This window comes from Cibotium barometz, chromosome 9, assembly GCF_041138505.1.
Source record: "Cibotium barometz isolate CiBa-2024 chromosome 9, ASM4113850v1, whole genome shotgun sequence".
In the NCBI taxonomy this organism is placed as follows: domain Eukaryota; kingdom Viridiplantae; phylum Streptophyta; class Polypodiopsida; order Cyatheales; family Cibotiaceae; genus Cibotium; species Cibotium barometz.
The window spans coordinates 31,666,508-31,688,694 of record NC_141054.1 but is presented as its reverse complement, the minus strand read 5'-3'; the positions used below and the strand labels follow the sequence as shown (position 1 = coordinate 31,688,694).

General features: G+C 48.0%; 1 protein-coding gene across 2 annotated transcripts in view; it reads left to right on the top strand.

Annotated features, from left to right (window-relative positions):
- The window catches only part of LOC147635465 (uncharacterized), a 95,617-nt gene that overhangs the window by 4,831 nt on the left and 68,599 nt on the right, over positions 1-22,187 (top strand). For both annotated transcript variants that reach the window (XM_086802748.1, XM_086802747.1), the window contains exons 5-8: positions 88-395; positions 491-597; positions 882-1,026; positions 1,129-1,281. In XM_086802748.1, the coding sequence (XP_086658874.1) occupies positions 88-395; positions 491-597; positions 882-1,026; positions 1,129-1,281 (713 nt within the window). The remainder of the gene's footprint in view (positions 1-87; positions 396-490; positions 598-881; positions 1,027-1,128; positions 1,282-22,187) is intronic.

Genomic DNA, 22,187 nt, shown 5'->3' with positions numbered 1-22,187 from the left:
CTGCATCATCATTTCTTGTAAGGAAACCACACACACACACACATGTATTTATGTATATTTTGAGCTGTATTGGTTTTGGATGAGCAGACAGTGATTGGGAAATGAGAGGATGGGGACACATGGGAAAGCTAGACAAGGCTGATACCGAAGGTAATGTATATAAACGGAGAGGAAGGAGTGGGACAAGTAGCCATCTCTTCAAGGGTTTGGACTTTCTGGTTACGGGATTCCCTGCCAACCAGAAGACACTTTGCGAAGAAGTCAGTAGGAAAATTCAAGTGCATGGAGGGGCGTTGTTGTTGAGTGTCCCAATTTTTTCAAGTCTAGATCACCAGAAAACGCACCAGAAGCAGCAGACAAGGACACGGCACTCAATCATTGTAGCTCCACAAAAGGTTCATATGCCTCCTGAAGGTCATGTTGCTGAAGAGATTTAATCATTTTTTCATCTGATTATTTTTCTAAAGAAACTTTGCCTTTTGCTTTTCAGGTGCGCACATTGAAGTACTTATATGGGTGTGCAGTGGGGTCGCTCATTGTGAGACCGGACTGGGTAGACGAGTGCATTACCAAGAATACCTTGCTTTCAGTAAACAAGTGAGTCATTTATCTCTCAAACCTTAATTTGAGGCCAGATACACAAGATTCCCCGCCCATGTGACAGGGAGGGGGAGGGGGGGGGTGGGGGGGGGCATTGGGCATGCAAGATTGCCTGTCCACCATCCTTGATGGGCCACTTGGATGGGCCCGTGGTGAGAGGCAGGGTCCAAGCATGGTAGGGGCCTTTAGCATAGCTGTCCCAGTTGGCTAGTCATGTACTCTGAAAGATTTGTATCCCAAGAATTACTATTGTACTCTTATTACAGAAGCTCATGATGCAGGTTGAGAGGGAGGAGAAGTAATAAGCATCACCATGCTCTCCTATGCCATGAGAAAGGCGGAAGCAAGGAACTTATTTTCAGTACAGTCGAAGCATTCGTACACGGACGACGTGGCTACTGCACAAAGGTGTCGTTGTTGATTCAGGTAAGTCAAAACAGCACGTCTATCTTAATAGTATCCTGGACAAATTTATTTGTCGTTAGGATTGTATGTTGCATTAACCTAACCCAATTGGTTCTGAAACAGCATGGAGGAGGGAAGCTATTGCGAAGCTTGAAGAACTCAGTACAGGTGAAGAATGCCAATAGACCTTTGATTCGGATTGTGGTAGCAGAGCATCAAAGCAAATTACCTCAAATCCTAAAAGAGACAGCAGCAAGCTTTGGACTCCCCATTGTGGTTTGTCTCACTTGCCTTGGCCTTGCTAGTTTTTTGGGCAATACAGTGTTATTGTAAACCAACATCTTAACTCAACTCTACCTAAAATCTAAAAAATAAAATAAAATTTGGTCTTATCTTTTTGGGATGCATTGTCAAACTTAAGGTAAGGGTTCACTTAGTACAACTTAGTGGAGAGAAATGAAATGATATATTAACGTCTCTAAGAGGCCATAATGGCCTATGAGACCAAAACTGAGAGTACATCTGAAGTTGGTGTCTCATCAAAGAGAACAAGACTAAAAAGTACAATAAACTGATTGTCCTACAGTTATAAGAACAGAACTGCAAGACTCCGAGATGATACTGAGTAGAAAATACTGGAAAATACTGGAAAATGTATATCAGGTAGATCCATGTATGCTGATCAGTTGAAGTGTTGCCCTCTCCTTAGATCAAGTATCTCCGCCATGGGGCTGTCTAGAATGGAGAGGTCGTAGAAGCGAGGTAGGTGCCTCCGATGCCGAGCAATAATGGCTCTGATCTGGCGATGGTGAGGATGCCGTGGTCGACGAGCATGACATAAGATAACTGCTCTATCAATGGTGACTCCCTGGGAGCGTGGTCGGTGCTCTGATGGCCCAATGGAGGAGGTATCAGGAGGTGTGTGGGCTGGGTTGCTGGTGCTGGTGCTGGTGCCGAAGAAATCTGTCAGGGTCTTTTGTCTAGGTACATCATGGCTCGGCCTCCTGTCTGCCAAGAGGGTCTCTCTATGTCTCCTGAGCTCAAGTAGAAACAATCCGAGGCATCTCTGATCCTCAAACTCCATGACCCTGCGTAACGGCCCAAACCCTCTCGGAAGAGGCAATGATATCTCCCTCGGATCTCATAATAGACTGTACATCGGCAAATGTAGTGTTCCTCTATCTCTACCTCCTGGTAGCATGGCTGACAAATGCGGTCATCCAGGATCTGATGCACATATCGCCCTGTCTCAATCCGCAGGTGGTGTGATGAGGTCCGGATTTGTCCAATGGCACAACGTATCCCATGTGATAGGTGTACATCCATGTACGCCGGGCGGGTGATAAAATCATCCGGTGAGAGGTGTAGAAAATGGCCCTTGTAATGAGTCATTTTCGTGCCCAAGGGCTCAAGGAGAGAGAGAGAGAGAGAGAGAGAGAGAGAGAGAGAGAGAGAGAGAGAGAGAGAGAGAGAGAAAAAGAAAGAAAGATTTTATTAACGTCTTCCAAATGACCGAACTCGGCCTATGAGACAAATCGGTGTACCTGTATGGGGTATCCTCTGTCATCCCAACAAAATGAAAAAGTACTGAACTAAAAAGCTGAATCTGGGTGTGCAATAAGTACAATGAGTGGTGGAGGGGATGGAGCTCTACTACTAGGAGAATGCAAAGCTATATGCATGGAATATACAATCATGATATGCAACCTAGCTAGCTCCATCCTGTACCATACTGGGGGTATAAAATGGTATACATCAATGAAGGGGGTGTCCACAGCTCCCTGAACAACATGCCTGGGTGTGCTCTGAAGCGAGCCAGTCGCTCCGCACCCTCTCTGTGAAACTGAGCTCTGATCTCTGTCATCTCTCTCTGGTATAGGCGTGGTGTCCGAAAGCCAGGTGTCCTCTGTCTCCTGCGGGCTGTGAGTGTCTCTGCTCTCTGGAGAGTAATTCCCTGCCGTGTAGGGGCTGGGAGTGGGATGGATCTCTGAAAAATTGTAGTAATCTGTGTCTGTCGTCCCCCCTCTGGAGCTCTCTGAGCCTATAATGATGTCTCTCTGTGGCGTTGTATGTCTATAATGAATCTTCCCAGTATGCACTGGTCTGCTGCCTCAAAGATATGGCGTAGGGAATGTGGCTCTCTGAATAAAATGGGATATCTCTCTCTGATGGCTGTATATGCTCTGCATCTGCATACATAATGCTCCTCACTCTCCACCTCCTCTAAACACAATCTGCATACCCTCTCCTCTCGGGGGATCCGTGCTGCTCTGCCAGTCTCAATCTCCAATCGGTGTGATGAAACTCTAAGCTGACCAATAGCCACTCGGGAGCCGTGTGGTACAAAGCCCTCCATGTATCTAGGCCTCTCTATAAATCCATCATCAGTGATACTCATGAAGTGATCTCTGTAGTATAGCATCTTCGGTGGAAGAGGCTGTGTAGGTGATATCCATGTCTCTCGTGTATAGAGCTGCCATAGGTCCTGTCTCAATACTCTGTTCCTCACTATGAGAGAGACGGATATGTGGTGCATCCTTGTCATACTGGAATGGTGGTAGATGATCCATGTCTAGGCCATGCTGTGAGAACCTGTGCATACCATGATCCTTTGTCTCCTGCCTCAGTCAGCTGTCTAGATGCCTCAAAAGCTCTGTATGACAATCTGTCCTGTGGCATCTCTGTGAATCTGTCTAGCAGGCATATAGTCTGGAATATGGCCTCTACCATCATAGGAGGCGCAGCAAACTTTGCTCGGATAATGTCATGAGGTACTGACGGTTTGCTGCGTATCATGCGTGCCATCATGAGGGCCTGTGGTCTCTCTATCTGTGTCCACCACTGGGTAGCAAGGCCTGGCACCCATACCGCTGCTCCATACATCAATGCCGGTGTGACTAATGTGTCAAATAGCCACCCCTTCGTCCCGGGCTCCTGAAAATGCGCCTGGTGGCACTGTCTCTCTAGCATAGCCAATGCTGCATATCCTCGTGTCAATCTAGCTCTAGCTGCTGAACCCATGGTGAAGCGTGTGGCTGCTGCAGAGAAGGTAACCCCTAGGTACACGTATGATGTCACCACCTCCACCTCGCGTCCTGCGAGAGTGAATGTTAGCTGACTCCTGCCCTGTCTCGATGTATGAAAGACCATAACCTTGGTTTTCCCAAGGTTTACAGTAAGACCCCTCTGTGTGCAGAAATCATGGAGTGCATGTAGATGCTGCTGTAGACCACCTGGAGACTCAGACACTAATACAATATCATCAGCATAATGAGCCGTGAGTATAGGGCTCTGCACTCGTCATACCATCTGTTCTGGGGCATAGTCCCAGATCTTGCAGGCTCTCCTGAGTGGACACGATGTGGGAAGCTCTGTAATGCAGCCGTGTGTAGGAGTGATGCCAGCTGGCCTGTAATGGTATCCATAGGTGCCAGGGGATCCATGAGTAGGAGCCCATCCTCTACTCTGCCAGTGTATATGTCTGCCATGTCATGTGTGAAGTAGATGGTAGTGTGTGGCGTCAGTATGTGGGGGGCTGGTGATACTGGTGATCCGGCTAGTGAAAATGCCAAGTATGTATGATCTGCCCCAATAGGACGAGGTGGAATGAAGAATGAGGTGACAAGCTGTGATGCCAAAGACCCCATAATGTAGTCTACCACCGTGCCTCCGGTCCGTGTATGACCCCCATGTGGGAAGCATGTCAGCCCTCTTGATCTCGGCCACTATAGCATCCCGTTATAAATAACGAGACGATGCCTGGCTCCCAACTCTAGTAAGTGGTCCCCATAATGTCCTCTGTCTGGTCCAGTGTCCTCTGATGCTCGACTAGCCCCTATCTCCTCTGGATCCACAAGGTGGAAGATCTCCATGTCATCATAGTCATACACCTCACACTGTGTGCTCTGTGTGGGCATTGAAGTCGCCCGTAAGAAATACTTCCCCTAGTGTAGAATAATGCATAATCTCCTCTGACAGACAAGTGTATGGCGAGGCTCCTGTCTCCTCCTCCTGTGGCATGTCCTCTGTAATGACATAGGAGGATCCTGATGGAGAAAAGTAACATAGAGCTATGTATATAACCCTGTCCTGTGAGAGCTGTAAGCTGATCCACATGTATTTGGCCTCAGGATCTTGTGCTACCACTCTCAGTCTGCCCTGTAGCTCCCGTCTGAATAGAACTGCTACTCCCCCCGACCCTCTCGAGGTACCCTGGCGTGTGGTCCTCCTGTATGCTGACTCCCACTGGATACTCGAGGTAGCGCTCTCTTTGGGCTCTGATGTGTCTCTGTCAGAAGTATGATGTCTCTCCCCACCATAACATGCTCCAGTCGTCCAGGCTGCACCCATAGTGAACCATTACAGTTCCATACTGCCATGTGTATCTCTGTCAGTGGCCTGGTCTGTGTCCCATAGGCCCCAAACCGCTAATCCATGGGCCGGCCATCAATGATGACCCGACCATCTCGATAGAAGGCCTTCTTGCCTTCTCTCCTCGCGTGTAAGACTCGTGGCATGCAAGCTTTCCTATGCTCAAGCTGCATCCTCGTGAGATCATCATCCAAGAAAATAGGAGCTCCCTCTAAACCCCGTAGTATGACCCTCTTCCTCATGAAGGTGACCCTCTCCGTCTCTCCTGCAAACTGTAGGATGAGGGCTCGCTTGCGTGTTGAGTCTTTCCCGGCTCTCCATGCTTTGGTGAAGGGGAGAGAGTGCTCTTCCTTATAGCCGAGCTTCATGCATAGAAGCTGTTCATCTTTCTCGGGAGTGGAGTCGGGTGTCTCGGCTATACCTGTGACTCGAATGTTGAGGCGGCGGGCATGCCTCATCTTCTCCTCCTCAATGGTGGTGTGAATGATTTGGTGTTCTTCCCTTTGAGTCTCCTCCCTCACTTCTTTACGGATGTTCTTCTTCACCACCTCAACCCATCCTGACTGCTTGGCTTCGAGTTTTCCCTCCATGTCCTTAGTGATCTCCTTGGAGATCTCTTCTTTGATAGCCGTGAGAGTGTTGTCATTGATCTCCCCTTCTTCCTTCTCAGTATTCTTGATGGCTACCATTTCCACTCTCAATGCACTCACCTCCTCCTTGAGTGCCGTGTTCTCTTGTTCGAGGTTCGTGACTCGTGCTTCGAGAGCCATGATGTGCCTGTGTAGTTTGTCTCCACCTCATTGAGGTTGGAATCGGATGTCTTCTTGTTCTCCTTGATGAGTGCCTTCATTGCCGTCTCGAGGGCCTCGAGTTTCTCTTGGAGACTCGGGGCCATTCCTCCAGATCACTCTGCAGTCCTTCCCACAGGCAGGGAGGAGAGATCGAGAGAGAGAGTTATGTTGCTGCCTTGGGGGCCTTGGGGGCCTGAGCAAGGGTGAGCCACCGCAGCGAACAGAACAGAAGGCGCAGTCAGTGGGCGGCGAACAGAGGGAGAGAGGGTGGACAGAGAAGCGGGCAGCGCAAGCAGGCCAGCACAGTGCGAGCACAGCAGCGCCACTCGCAGCGCAGCACAGCCAGGGTGCGCAGCGCGAGCAGAGCAGCATGAACAGAGAGGGGGCGGCAACGGCGGCGGCGGCACAGAGTAGAGAGCGAATGTGGGAGCAGAGAGAGAGAGAGAGAGAGAGAGAGAGAGAGAGAGAGAGAGAGAGAGAGAGAGAGAGAGAGAGAGAGAGAGATTTTATTAACGTCTTCCAAAAGACCGAACTCGGCCTATGAGACAAATCGGAGTACCTGTATGGGGTATCCTCTGTCATCCCAACAAAATGAAAAAGTACTGAACAAAAAAAGCTGAATCTGGGTGTGCAGGGGATGGAGCTCTACTACTAGGAGAATGCAAAGCTATATGCATGGAGTATACAATCATGATATGCAACCTAGCTAGCTCCATCCTGTACCATACTGGGGGTATAAAATGGTATGCATCAGTGAAGGGGGTGTCCACAGCTCCCTGAAGAACATGCCTCGGTGTGCTCTGAAGCGAGCCAGTCGCTCCGCACCCTCTCTGTGAAACTGAGCTCTGATCTCTGTCATCTCTCTCTGGTATAGGCGTGGTGTCCGAAAGCCAGGTGTCCTCTGTCTCCTGCGGGCTCTAAGTGTCTCTGCTCTCTGGAGAGTAATTCCCTGTCGTGTAGGGATTGGGAGGGGGATGGATCTCTGAAAAAATGTAGTAATCTGTCTGTCGCCCCCCCTCTAGAGCCGTCTGAGCCTGTAATAATGTCTCTCTGTGGCGCTGTATGTCTAGAATGAATCTCCCCAGTATGCGCTGGTCTGCTGCCTCAAAGATCTGGCGTAGGGAATGTCGCTCTTTGAATAAAATGGGATATCTCTCTCTGATGGCTGTATATGCTCTGCATCTGCATACATAATGCTCCTCACTCTCCACCTCCTCTCTGCACAATCTGCATACCCTCTCCTCTCGGGGGATCCGTGCTGCTCTGCCAGTCTCAATCTCCAATCGGTGTGATGAAACTCTAAGCTGACCAATAGCCACTCGGGAGCCGTGTGGTAAAAAGCCCTCCATGTATCTAGGCCTCTCTATAAATCCATCATCAGTGATACTCATGAAGTGATCTCTGTAGTATAGCATCTTTGGTGGAAGAGGCTGTGTAGGCGATATCCATGTCTCTCGTGTATAGAGCTGCCATAGATCCTGTCTCAATACTCTGTTCCTCTCACTATGAGAGAGACGGATATGTGGTGCATCCCTGTCATACTGGAATGGTGGTAGATGATCCATGTCTAGGCCATGCTGTGAGAACCAATGTGTGACCTGTGCATACCATGATCCGCTGTCTCCTGGTGTGCATCGTCCACTCCGCAGGCAAACCCTCTGCTAGTGCCCTGTTAAACAGGTGTGCAAGAAAAGGAGCCAAAGAATCTACTGCATATATGAGATGCTCACCCTGCAGGCCCATATGGTCGGCGGCTCGTCCATGCTTTAGGCGGCGGATAGCTTCCTGTACCATCGAGTGGGTAAAGAAGCTAGCTGTGGTAGGTCGAGGCTCTTGTGGGGCTGAGGTATAGGTGGCTGCTGTGGGGCGTGGTATAGGCCCTTTGCATTATGTGTGCCATGTCTGTGGGTCTGCAATAGGTGTCGGTGTCCAGGGCTCTCTGAAGTGCCGCCATGAGATAGGGCTATCTCTACTCATGAAGAAATGAAAGATCTCTAGCTCCTGTATCTCTGCGAAGGCCCGCCTTTTGCGGCGAGTAAGTCTCCTCATCTCTCTCCTCGACTCCTGCTCTGTGATGGCTCCCAAGGCTCTCTGTATGCGGAGCCGTGAGTATAGGGCTCTGCACTCGTCATCATACCATCTGTTCTTGGGCATAGTCCTAGATCTCGCAGGCTCTCCTGAGTGGACACGATGTGGGAAGCTCTGCAATGCAGCCGTGTGTAGGAGTGATGCCAGCTGGGTTGTAATGGTATCCATAGGTGCCAGGGGATCCATGAGTAGGAGCCCATCCTCTACTCTGCCAGTGTATATGTCTGCCATGTCATGTGTGAAGTAGATGGTAGTGTGTGGCGTCGGTATGTGGGGGGCTGGTGATACTGATGATCCGGCTAGTGAAAATGCCAAGTATGTATGATCTGCCCCAATAGGACGAGGTGGAATTGAGAATGAGGTGACAAGCTGTGATGCCTCCAAAGACACCATAATGTAGTCTACCACCGTGCCTCTGGTCCGTGTATGACCCCCATGTGGGAAGCATGTCAGCCCTCCTGATCCCGGCCACTGTAGCATCCTGTTATAAATAACGAGACGATGCCTGGCTCCCAACTCTAGTAAGTGGTCCCCATAATGTCCTCTGTCTGGTCCAATGTCCTCTGATGCCCGACTAGCCCCTATCTTCTCTGGATCCACAGGGTGGAGGATCTCCATGTCATCATAGTCATACACCTCACACTGTCTGCTCTATGTGTGGGCATTGAAGTCGCCCGTAAGAAATACTTCCCCTAGTGTAGAATAATACATAATCTCCTCTGACAGACAAGTGTATGGCGAGGCTCCTGTCTCCTCTTCCTGTGGCATGTCCTCTGTAATGACATAGAAGGATCCTGATGGAGAAAAGTAACATAGAGCTATGTATATAACCCTGTCCTGTGAGAGCTGTAAGCTGATCCACATGTATCTGGCCTTTGGATCCTGTGCTACCAGTCTAAGTCTCCCCTGTAGCTCCCGTCTAAATAGAACTGCTACTCCCGCCGACCCTCTCGAGGTACCCTGGCGTGTGGTCCTCCTGTATGAGACAAATCAATGTACAACTGTCAATGTCTTCTGGATGTCCAGAAAAAAAAAGGACAAAATGAACATGAAGTAAACTATGAAAGTACTGAGCTAGTGGGGGGGTGTGATGGATGGAGCACTACTGCTAGAGGCTCAGTATGCAACCTATATGGGCAGGGTATACCAGAATGCAATGCAGATCTGTCTAGCTCCAACTAGTACCATAATGGGGGTGTAATATGTGATACATAGGTGATGGCGAGGCAAAAATACCTCGAAGCATGATCTCCGGGTGTGAGTGTAAGTGAGCTAGCCGCTCCTGGATATGGTGTTGATGTCGAGCCCGTATCTCTGTGATCTCCCTCTGATGTAGTCTGGGAGTTTGGTAGCCTGGTGCTCTCGGTCTCCGTCTGGCTCGGAGGTCCGCAGCGCACTGAAGTGTAACCCCCTCCTATGTCAGAATAGGCACTGGGATAGATCTCTGGAAGAAATCAATGAGCTGGAGCTGTCGCCCACCTCTCCCTGTGGTATGAGTCCATAGCAGTGTCTCTCTGTGGCGCTGTCTCTCTAGCAAGAACTGGCCAAATCTGCGCTGGTTTGCGAACTCCATGATCTGGCGGAGTGAGGGATGTCCACTGAAGATGGTGGTGTATCTCTCTCTAATGACACTATATGCTGTGCATCTGCATACATAATGTTCCTCACTCTCAACCTCCTCCTGGCATAGTCTGCATATCCTCTCTGCTCTGGGTATCCGTGCTGCCCTACCTGCCTCAATCTCAAGCTGGTGTGATGACACTCTGAGCTGGCCAATCACCACTCGGGCACTGTGAGGCATGTACACATCCATGTATCCAGGTCTCTGTATGAATCCATCCACTAAGATACGCATAAACTAATCTCTGTAGTATAGCATCTTCGGCGGTAGAGGCTGACTGGGTGTAATCCAAGTCTCTTGAGTGTATCGCTGCCATAAATCTTGCCGAAGGACTCTATTCCTCTCACTGTGAGAGAGCTGGATGTGTGGTGCATGTATATCATACTGGAAAGGTGGCAGGTGATCTATGTCAAGACCATGCTGAGTGAGCCACTGTATCATCTGTGAATACCATGATCTCCTATCTCCACTCTCTGTGAGCTGCCTGGACACCTCAAAAGCTCTATGTGAGAGTCGATCTGATGGCATATCTCTGATCCTTTGTATGAAGCAGATTGTCTGGAAGAGGGCCTCTACTAGCATAGGAGGTGCAGCAAACTCTGTCCGGACAATGTCATGTGGGACAGAGGGTTTGCTGCGGATTATCCGTGAGAGCATGAGAATCTGAGGCCTCTCTATCTGAGACCATGTGGAGGTGGCGAGCCCAGGTACCCATACTGCTGCAGCATACATCAAAGCAGGGGTGTCAAACAACCACCCCTTCATGCAGGGTTCCTGGAAGTGTGCCTGGTGACATTGTCTCTCTAGCATGCTAGAGCTGCATATCCTCGTGTGAGTCTATCCCTGGCTGCCTGTGCCATAGTAGATCTTCCTGGCGGAGTCGTAAATGTAATCCCCAGGTACACATATGAGTCTACCACCTCTACCTGTCCTCTTGCTAGTGTGAAGATGGCCTGTCGTCGAACTGGCCTTGAGGTGTGGAAAATCATGGCCTTGGTTTTCCCAAGGTTCACTGTAAAAGCTCCCTCTATGTGCAGAAGTCATCGAGTGCATGGAGATGGTGCTGTAGTCCCATCTGCGACTCAGAGACCAGAATAATATCATTTGCATATAGCATTATGTGGACTGTGGTACCTGAGATGTCTACCCTGTCCCCACCACCGTGACCAATGAAGTCAGCCACCTCATCGATGAATTAGCCCAAATAGTGTAGGAGAGAGTGGGCATCCTTGCTTTACACCTATGGTGCTAGCAATAACATCAGATAGCCCCCCGGGGCATCGTATGCGCCCGAAGACCTACTCATATAAAGCATAGATGCCCCAAACCATCTCTGATGGGATCCCCAATGACTGTAGGCGCTGGAAGAGTCTCTCTCGTGGCACCATGTCAAATGCTTTGCGGAAATCCACAAAGCAGCAGTATAATCTCTTCTCCCGCGCCCTAGCCTGGTCAATCAGACATCTCAGAGTGAATATATGGTCAATAGTGGAGAAAGCTCGTCGGAATCCAGCCTGCCCTGGTGCTCGCAGTCCCTCCTTCTCTGCATATGAGCTCAACTCTGCCTCAAGCACTGCGCCATAAAGTTTGTTGGCCAATGTATGACCAATCATGATAGTCCTGTAGTTGCTGGGGTCTAGCATGTCTCCCGCTTTGTGGAGAGGCACGATGGTGTGCATAGTCCACTCAGCTGGTAGGCCCTCCACTAGTGCCCTATTAAAGAGGTGAGCAACAAAGGGTCCCAGTGTGTCAGCTGCATAAATAAGATGCTCACTTTGTATACTTGTGTGGTCAGCCGATCTCCCATGCTATAACCGGCGGATAGCTCTCTCTACCATCGAGGCGGTAAAGAAAGTAGAGGTGGTAGGGCGGGATTCCTGTGGCTATGGTATGGGCGGCTTCTGAGGGATATGGTAGAGGCTCTTTGCATATGTGTGCCATGTGTGTGGATCCTCAATCGGGGTACGAGGGCGAGGCTCTCTCTTATCCTGCGCCATGCAGTGGCTGCATCTCTGCTCATGAGAAGGTGGTATATATCCCAGTATTGTGCCTCCTCATATGCACGCCTCTTACGGCGTGTGAGGATCCTCATCTGTCTATCTCTGTGTGATGGTCCCCAGTGCTCTCTGGGCACGGAGGTGTCTATATAGCTCTCTGGAGTCTGCACTCATCATCATACCACCGATTCTGGGGCATATGTGTGGGTGCTGGTGTGGAGCTCGCCAGTGACAGTAAGAGGTACGTGTGATCCGCACCAGTAGGACAGGGGGGGTGGTGAAAGATGTCACTGCCTGTGTGGTCTCCATGGACCCCATGATGTAGTCCACTGTGCTACCCCCCCTGATCGTGGAAAGCATGTCAGTGCTCCTGAATCCTGCCACTGTCTAATCCACATGTATCTAGCCTCCTGGTCACGTGCTACCACCTGTAGGCGCTCCTGTAGCTCTCGCTTGAAGAGTACCGCTATACCTCTAGATCCTCTCGATGTGCTCTGCCGTGTGGTCCCCCTGTTTGTAAACTCCCACTGATAGCCCTCTACTTTGGGTAGCCCCCTCTCTAGGCTCTGGTGCGTCTCTATAAGTAGTATGATGTCCCGTCCCTCCATGACCTCCTCCATCCTCCCAGGATGTGTCCAAAGTGCTCCATTGCAGTTCCAAATTGCTATGTGTATCTGTGTATCTGTGAATTTGGATCCTCCATAGCCGATGTCCCATAGGCTGCCTGGCACTCATCGATGATGACACGGCCATCGCGATAGAATGCTCTCTTAATATCAAGAACATTGAGATCACCATACCGCTTGGGTGGGAGATTCTTTCAAATCTTAGAAGGCGCAGTGCTTTTTGATGATGTTTTGCTGAAGAGCTCAAGAGCTTGCATAAGTACTTTAAGATCATTTGGTGTATTCTTAGGGAAGAAAAAAGAGTCGTCAACATAAGCTTGAGCAACCAAAGCACACCCATTTGGTAACTGCAACCCATGTAACTGCCTTGATTTATGCAATGTAATCCCATTGGATTGTATCAAAAAGCCTTAGCAATATCAACCTGCAATAAAAGCACATCCTGCTTGGTGTATTTTGCATACTCTATGCCAACATAGACATTAGCAATGTTCTCTGTTATTTGCCTCTTATGAGGCACAAAACTATATTGCGTTGGATGCGGACCTCTATTCAAGATCTTTTTGAGGCAATTAGTGATCTTTTTGAGGCAATTAGTGATCATCTTAGTGATCAATTTATAAATCACTGGCATCAAGGTAATAGGGCACCAATGAAAAAGTTTTTGACACAAATCCTTTTTTGGCACCAGTCTTACCGGTCTCTCCTGCCAAGTAGAAGGCATGACACTCGAATTCCAAGCCTCATTGATCGTAAGCAAAAGTGACTCTTCAAGCATAGGCCAAAACTGTGAGAATATGTGAATGTGAAGTGGAAGCAAATAGAGATCACACAAGAGAGAGTAGATAGCCACAGAGAGATCCAACACTTGAGCTAGAGACTGAAATATTGAATGTATTGAATGAATGTTGAATTAAATAAAGAAGGCACAATGGCCATGCTTATATACATCTCATGTAGAGCAGTTGGCCACTAGAATTGGAGGACAAATGCCCATGATTGATAAAAATGTCTAAAATAAGCTATAAAACTAGTGGAAAAATCCCTAAAAATATCATATAAATATTTGGATAAAATGGAGTAAAAGAGAGCTGGAGATGACATGTCCAACAAAAACTGCAAAAAGAACTCCACAGCCAATCCATCCCATCTTGGAGTCTTCCATTTACCAAGTGCCTTTACTCCCTTGTTCAGTTTCATAGCTGAAAATATGGACTTGATATCAACCGCTTCATCCCTATCTACAATGCTGGAAACATGAGATAGAAGCTCTTGCCGAGCCCTATGAATATTAGGATTCATTTGGAGCAGTGTTGTAGAAACATGCTGAAAATGCATAACACATTCATGCTCTGGACAGTGTATGTCTTGTGTCCATTGCCATCCTCTCTCATCACTCTAGGTATACATTGTTTTTGTCTTGAAATATGCAAGCTTTTGAAAAAAGCTTTAGATGAGAAACCCTTATCCAAAGGGGTTTTTGGCATTAAACAATGGAGGCCCATCACTCTCCTTGGATATGCATATAAGATCTTAGCTAAAGCCTCGAGTATAATGTTGCAGCCGATTCTCAAAAGGACTATCCATGATACACAGAATGGGTTCCTCCAAGAAAGGAGTATATTTGATAACGTCTTTTCTTTCTAGGAAGCTGTCGAGTGGGCAAAGTCTAGTCAGCAGCCTCTTGCCATTCTTTTGCTTGATTTTGAAAAAGCTTATGACATAGTGGATTGGGATTTTTTGGAGGGCACTATGGCATATATGGGGCTTTCCCAAAACTGGATCGGAGGGGTGTCCTGCCTATACAAGGAGGCTCATAGCACTGTTTTAGCTTGTGGGGGGCGTGGCGAGCGTTTTCAGAGTTCCCGTTCGGTGCGACAGGGCTGTCCCCTCGCCCCTTTACTGTACCTCATTGTAGCTGAGGCTATGAGCAGGTTTCTTCGGGCTGCCCCTGGTGTTGTGGGTCTCAGGCTGCCTTTATGCACGGAGGAAGAGTTTTTGGACTCTGAGTCAGCAGATGATACGGCATTGTTCCTTGAGGCTTCACATGCTTGTTTATGTGCTTTCCGGACAGCCTTAGAGGCCTTTTGTTTGGCAGCAGGAGCTACTATCAATTGGCATAAATCAGTTGGTTTTTGGATCAGTGATTCTCCTCTTGCAAATTGGGGTACAGATGTTGGTTTTACTTGGATTGAGAGAGGATGCTCTGCCAGATACCTTGGTTGTTAGGTGGGCGTTGACATCTCCCCTGGACAACAGTTTGCTCCAGTGCTCTTAAGCATTAAAAGCAAACTTCATCACTGGAGTAGGAGGAAGCTCGACTTGGCCTCTAGAGCTTTGGTGGTTAACCAAGTTTTGCTAGCCACGACTTGGTTTATTGCTTCGTTTGGATTTTTCATAAGGGCTGCATTGGCCAGCTTCGTCGCCTTATTCGGAACTTTCTTTGGTCAGGGCTTGATGGAAATGCGCACACCAGGACCAGAGTTGCTTGGGAAACCATTATCAGGCCTAAGTAGGAAGGGGGATTGAATATCATTAACCCCGAGGTGCAATGTAAGGCTTTGCTCTGTAAGCTTGTTGTTAGGGGCTTTCTTCTAGGCACTGAGCCGTGGAAGGACTTTCTCATGCAGCAGATCACGAAGTGTCCCTGTTCGCGGAGGTGACTGGACTCTCAGCTCACGCTTTATTTTTTCAGATGCAGTTCATCGCTCCCCTTGCTCCCCCCTGGTTAGGTCCCTCCTACGGGCCTGGGACTGCCTGAGGAGTTTTTTGGAACACATCGCCCCGCGTTCAGCGGAGGAAGCTAACCGGCAGCCCATTCTGTGGAATGATTTGATCTTAGATGTGCATGGTAGGCCTCTTGGGGCAGCTATGCATTTTCTCTGGGCTGGCTGCCCCATAGTGCTGGCTTGGAAGAGGTTTCAGAGCCTTACCGAGGTGTAGAGATTGGATGTCACGCAGCATTTGAGAGGTTCTAGCCGGAGGATTGCACAGATTAATGTAGCCATTCCCAACCACTGGATTACTGGATCTTTTTTGGAAGGTCGTCATCATTCTTGGTTTGGGGTTTTCTCTGGGACAGGTGTTCTTCAGGTTATGGGTATCTCCTTGCCTAGGGAGGATGATGTACCGGTCTTTTTTTGTACAGGATGGATGACAACTAGAGAGATGTGATGTGCAGGACCTTATTGAGGGCCCCCAGATTCGTCCAGTCAGAGTTGTTGGCAGGTTAGGGAAGCACGTCTTTGTTGACTCCCCCCCAGGGATGATCACAGAGAGTGTTAGCCTTTGGTTGTATGGTGGCTGCCCTATCAGACATTTGCATTGGGACCCCGGTGAGTGGGAGTGGAAGGATTCTTGTAACCCTTTGAAAAGCATGCCTTTTTTCAGTGATACGGTGCGGAATGCCAGACATCTTATCTTGGGACACATTCAGAGTGTCCCTACTCTTAGACCCTATTGGGAGTCTTACGGCATTTCGATTGACATTCAGAGGGTATTTTGGCGGAGATTGTGGCATTCTTATAGGAAGCCTTAGATTTCCTCTTTTATCTGGGTTTCCCTTCATGGTGGTCTGGCCACCAATGAGTGGAGGTCTGTTACTGGTGCTTGCCCAGCATGCCCTAGATGTGCAGGAGTTTTGGAGTCAGTTTACCATTGTTTATGGGAATGCAGGGAAGCACAGAGGGTTTAGTCTGCGATTGCACACCTCTTTGGTAGGATTAAGAGGGATGCTATCATTCCTTTTCGTTCTATCATTTGGTTGACACAGTTTGGGCCTCAACTGAGGTTCGAGGGGACTGACAGGAGCTTGGCCATTATGGTTAGGCAAGGAGTTGCTCGGCAGTGTTGTCTTTAGGATTTGCCACTTTCACACTTTGTCCCTCTGGCACAGAGGTTAGACAGTTCTTGGGAGATTATTGCTAGCATCTTAGCCTGGAATATCTAGAAGGCTAGATGCACTAAGGCCATTAAGGGTACTCCTATTCTTGTTTCTCAGTGGAGTGATATTATTCACACCATTATGGCTACCTGGGCCAGAATCCAAGGATCTTCGAGGGCTGCGGAGAGGAAGCGCGCCCAGTTTATGAGAGAGTGGGACATTGGTATCTTTTTCACATCCTCTCATTCGGGACCCTATTGGCAGCACATGGCTCCTGATTGGTTGAGATCTTCACCTTGCTTGGTGTGAAATCTCTATTTTGTAAAATGTTTCATACTTAATAGAAGTCTCCTTTCTGAAAAAAAAAGGGGGTTTTGGCGTGATCTAACTTGCCATTTCTGCAATTTCCAATGGTCATTCAAAGCCAATGCATCCTTTGCATAGACAAGGTGATCCTCCTCTTGCTGGGATAGCATGCGAATATGATTGGTCTCCTCCATAAACTGTAGCATATTCTTCAGCTGATACATGCATTGTCTTTCTTCCCTCAAGTACCATTTGCCATATTCAATGATAATTGTTTTCATGCGGGCAAGAAAATGATATCATGCAATGTCTATGCTCTCATACATTTCGGCTTGTAACGGGTCAATGACATCAACAATCATATCATGAAACAGTGCATGCAAGAGAGAGGAATTGTTCACCAGTAGAAGCGATTTAGGGTGAAGAAGCCTTATCAAGAGGCATATCAAAGTACAAACCCGGCGCATGATCACACAAAGAGTAATCAATCCACATAGGATATGGAAAAGTGTCAACATAATCTGCATGCAAGAGGTATCAACGATCCAATCTTGCATGATAATCTGAATGCGCATTATGGTTAAAAGTAAATCCTCTCTCAACCCAAGATCAACCATGACATTTCTCTAGGCCACTTTCTTAGAATGACCTCAAGTATTGTCTTGAGGAGAAGGGGAGTTATTAGAATCCCCACAAATAAGTGCATTGGACAACCAAGGATACCAACTCATACAATGCCACAACGGTGGGCTGAAACTATAGGGGCATATACAGAGCCAAACTCATAGAGCTCTCCATTGAGCATGCACTGTAAAATAATCAGTATGCCATCTTGATCATTATAAGCCACTGCAGGCTATAAAATCTGCTTGATCAGCACACAAACACCAGAAAAAGAACTCAAGCTAGCGTACTATATACAATAATCATCAAAGAAACATGTCTATATGAGCAAATTCATGTTGGTTATGCTTGTGAAAAAACATGATATCAGGATCCATCTTATGTACATATTCCCAAACAAGTCTCCATTTATTAGGGGAACACAAATCCAATACATTGTATGATACACATTTTATGGGTGCATTCATCATCATCGACAGGAGGAAGTGGATATTTAAGCAACCATCATGTCCATATCACCCTTCAATGCCTGAATGCCATCTTTCACAACATGAGACCAGAGAACGATATCCATCTCCCTCATCCAATAATGGCACCATCCTTCTCCATAACAAGGCATAGAGCGGCGATGATGTCCACCTCCTGTGCTGGGACCTTTCCATGTTGTCCTGGATCTGCAACTGATGGTGGAAGGTAGGGGCCTTTTTTGACGGGGGCGTCTTGCTCTCAGAAGGGAGAGAGAAACAAAGAGATTTTATTCATGTCTAATAAACAACCAATGGGTCTATGAGACCAAAACTGCTTACATATGTTCCATGTGTAAACTGAAGATCATAAACATAAACATGGAGACAGAAAACTTTGAAAAGCCAAAGAAACTGCAATACTACCCGGGCGCTGTGTATAATGAGTAGTGGGGTAAGTGAAACCAGTGGGGCTCATCACGTGTCTTCCTCCTCTATGATAGCATACAAGGAGGCAATGTCCACTGCTTGGGGTGGTGCCGCTCTAGGGCGCTGGAGTATATCCTGGTTCTAGAGCTGACGAGAGGATGTCCTAGGTCTCAAGGGGCTGGAGCATTTGGGTTTGTGAAGGGACTGCACAATCCTTGATAACTCCAAGTTTACGAGGAGCTAGTGGGTCTCGGATCTCGGATCTCGGATCTGAGGGACGGTTGCTTGGTGAGCTCGGGTGTCCTGCTTCCAAGGTCTCTCTGTCCTCTTGGATGTTGCATGGGTTGAGTTTCCATCATAGTTACTTGGTGGTGCTCTAGAAAACTACGGCTTTGTGGGAAGCTCCAGTGGAGACAATTATGCCTGGCTGGTATGATGGCGAGCCAGATCGAGATGAATGATGTGGTTGAATTCGTACTGGGAAAGATCTAAGAAAGGTACATGTAGGTCAATACTCAACAAATGGAGGAAGGCAATTCATCTGAAGACCATTTGAGTCAAACCAACTGGTGGTGCAGGAGTACCACCATGTAGTATGCCCCTCCTGTGCGCAAGGTGCCTGGAGGACTCAAGTGGCAACTGCAGGAGATGGTCTCCATGGAGTGTGTATATATGGTAGATGTAGGTGCTGGTCTGGAAAAGAGCATCTGTGCTTGCCCCAAACTGGGCAAGCACAATCTTATATGGTATTGATGGCTTACTCGTGATCATGCGTGAGAATATAAGCACATGTTATCTCTCTAACCTCTTCAAGTTTACCGCTCCTAGGCATGGCCCCCTAAATGAAGCACCATACATCACAGCGGGGCCTACCAATGTGTCAAATAGCTAACTCTTAGTGCTCAGCTTCTAGAAGTAAGCCTTGAAGCATTCTCTCTAATGGGGCTAGGGTGGCGTTGCATGGAGCAGACAGGGCCAGTGCAGGTAACCTTGAGGTATACATACGAAGAGACAAGGTCAACTGTGTCACCTTTGTACATGAAAGACTTTCTAGTTTCAACTTGATGGGAACTGAAGCATGAACTTGGTTTTACCAAGATTCACTATGAGGTCCCTCTCATCACAAAAATGATGAAGTTCATTGAGGTGTCTTTGCAGCCCCTTTGCTAAATCTGATAGGAGGACTATATCGTCCTCACCTAAGAGGATAGGCATCATTGTCTGAGCTCGACACAAACCTCTGCCGTTAAGTCGGTCAATTAAATTTGAGATCTCATCCATGTACAATTCAGACCTCATTGGGAGTCCTTTGGTATTACCTAACATTTAGAGGAGTTTCTGGTGGAGGCTGTGGCACTCTTACAGGAAGGCACAAATCTCCTTATTCTTTTGGATTTCACTACATGGTGGGCTGGCCACCAACCAGTGGAGATCGGTTGTTGGTGTTAGCCCAACTTGCCCGAGATGTGCAGGAGCTTCAGAGACAGTTTATCACTGCCTATGGGAATGCCAGGAAGCACAGAGGATTTGGACCGTGATAGCACACGCATTTGGCAGGATTAGTAAGGATGCCTACATATCTTTTGGTGCTATCATTTGGTTGATTCAGTCGGGCCCCCAGCTTCCGTATGAGGGGGACGACAGGAGTCACGTCATTTTGATCAAGCAAGGAGTTGCTCAGCGGGGTTGCCTTCAGGATTTGCTAGATTCAGGGTAACGTCAGCACAGAGATTGGACAATGCATGGGAGATTATTGCTAGTATTACAGCTTGGCACATCTAGAAGGCTAGATGCACTAAGGCCATAGAGGGCACTATTGTCTTGGACACACAATGTCTTTGCAAGATTTGGAGTGATATTATCCATACCCTCATGGCAACCTGGGCCAGAATCCAGGGATCTTCAAGGGCCGCAGAGAGAAAGCACAGCCAATTTATGAGAGTGGGATCATGGTCTAGTCTTCATTTCCACTCATATGTGACCTTGTTGGTAACACAAGGCATCGGATTGGTTGAGATCTCCACCTAGTTTGGTTTGAAATCTCCCTTTTGTATATTTTTTCATACTTAATAGAAGTCTCTTCGCCGAAAGAAAAAAACAGTGTAGGGGATAGAGGGCATCCCTGCTTGACCCCAATGGTGCCAAGAATCTCTGCCGATTGGCATCTTGGTGCCCCCGTTCTGAGGCTTGAACCAAGCGGGGGTTTGGGAGTAGGGATTGGTGTGAAGAAAACTTGCATGTGCAGAGTCATGAATGACAGAGGGGAGCTCTGAAGTGAGGGCTGATAGGGGCGAGGAGAGATCAAGAGTGGCTGTTTGACGAAACAGGTGGTTGTCATAAATCAAATGAAGGTCATGATGAAAGCGAATGCGGGTGAGTGTGGAAATGCAAGGATCGGCGAAAAGTGGCTGAGGGCGACAAGATATGGTGAATGCCAGATAGGTGTGGTCAGCCCCAATGGGTGGTGGTGGGATGGTGAAGTCCCAGATATATGGCATGAAAGTAGAGACCCCATCAGATAGTCCATGGTGCTTTAGCCTCCTCCATGTGGGAAGCAAGTCAGGCTGCCAGAAGCGGGCCAGTGGTGCATCCCATTATTATACAATAGTAACTAATGCAAGCTCCCATCTCCAAAAGGCAACAACCATAGCCAATGATGTGTCTAGTATTCTCTGAGGTCCTGTGCATCTTCAACTCCATTGGATCTTATCTCGGAGAGGATCACTGGATTCACATGAAAGTCATACATGTGAACTTGTCTGCTGGCTGTCTGGGCATTGAAGGCACCCAAAAGGAAGGAGAAAGAAGAGAGAGAAAGATTTTGTTAACGTCTACAAAAGATCCGAAGGTCTACGAGACCAAAAAGATGGTACATGTGATCCATGAGAGAGAAAGAAAGAAAGAAAGAAAGATTTTATTAATGTCTTCAAGAAGACCGAACTCGGCCTATGAGACAAATCAGTGTACCTGTGTGGGGTATCCTCTGTCATCCCAACAAAATGAAAAAGTACTGAACTAAAAAGCTGAATCTGGGTGTGCAATAAGTACAATGAGTGGGGGAGGGGATGGAGCTCTACTACTAGGAGAATGCAAAGCTATATGCATGGAGTATACAATCATGATATGCAACCTAGCGAGCTCCATCCTGTACCATACTGGGGGTATAAAATGGTATACATCAATGAAGGGGCTGTCCACAGCTCCGTCAAGAACATGCCTGGGTCTCCTCTGAAGTGAGCCAGTCGCTCCGCACCCTCTCTGTGAAACTGAGCTCTGATCTTTGTCATCTCTCTCTGGTATAGGCGTGGTGTCCGAAAGCCAGGTGTCCTCTGTCTCCTGCGGGTTCTAAGTGTCTCTGCTCTCTGGAGAGTAATTCCCTGCTGTGTAGGGGCTGGGAGTGGGATGGATCTCTGAAAAAATGTAGTAATCTGTGTCTGTCGTCCCCCCTCTGGAGCTGTCTGAGCCTGTAATGATGTCTCTCTGTGACGCTGTATGTCTAGAATGAATCTCCCCAGTATGCGCTGGTCTGCTGCCTCAAAGATCTGGCGTAGGGAATGTGGCTCTCTGAATAAAATGGGATATCTCTCTCTGATGGCTGTATATGCTCTGCATCTGCATACATAATGCTCCTCACTCTCCACCTCCTCTCTGCACAATCTGCATACCCTCTCCTCTCGGGGGATCCGTGCTGCTCTGCTAGTCTCGATCTCCAATCGATGTGATGAAACACTAAGCTCACCACCAATAGCCTCTCGGGAGCCGTGTGGTAAAAAGCCCTCCATGTATCTAGGCCTCTCTATAAATCCATCATCAGTGATACTCATGAAGTGATCTCTGTTGTATAGCATCTTCGGTGGAAGAGGTTGTGTAGGCGATATCCATGTCTCTCGTGTATAGAGCTGCCATAGGTCCTGTCTCAATACTCTGTTCCTCTCACTATGAGAGAGACGGATATGTGGTGCATCCCTGTCATACTGGAATG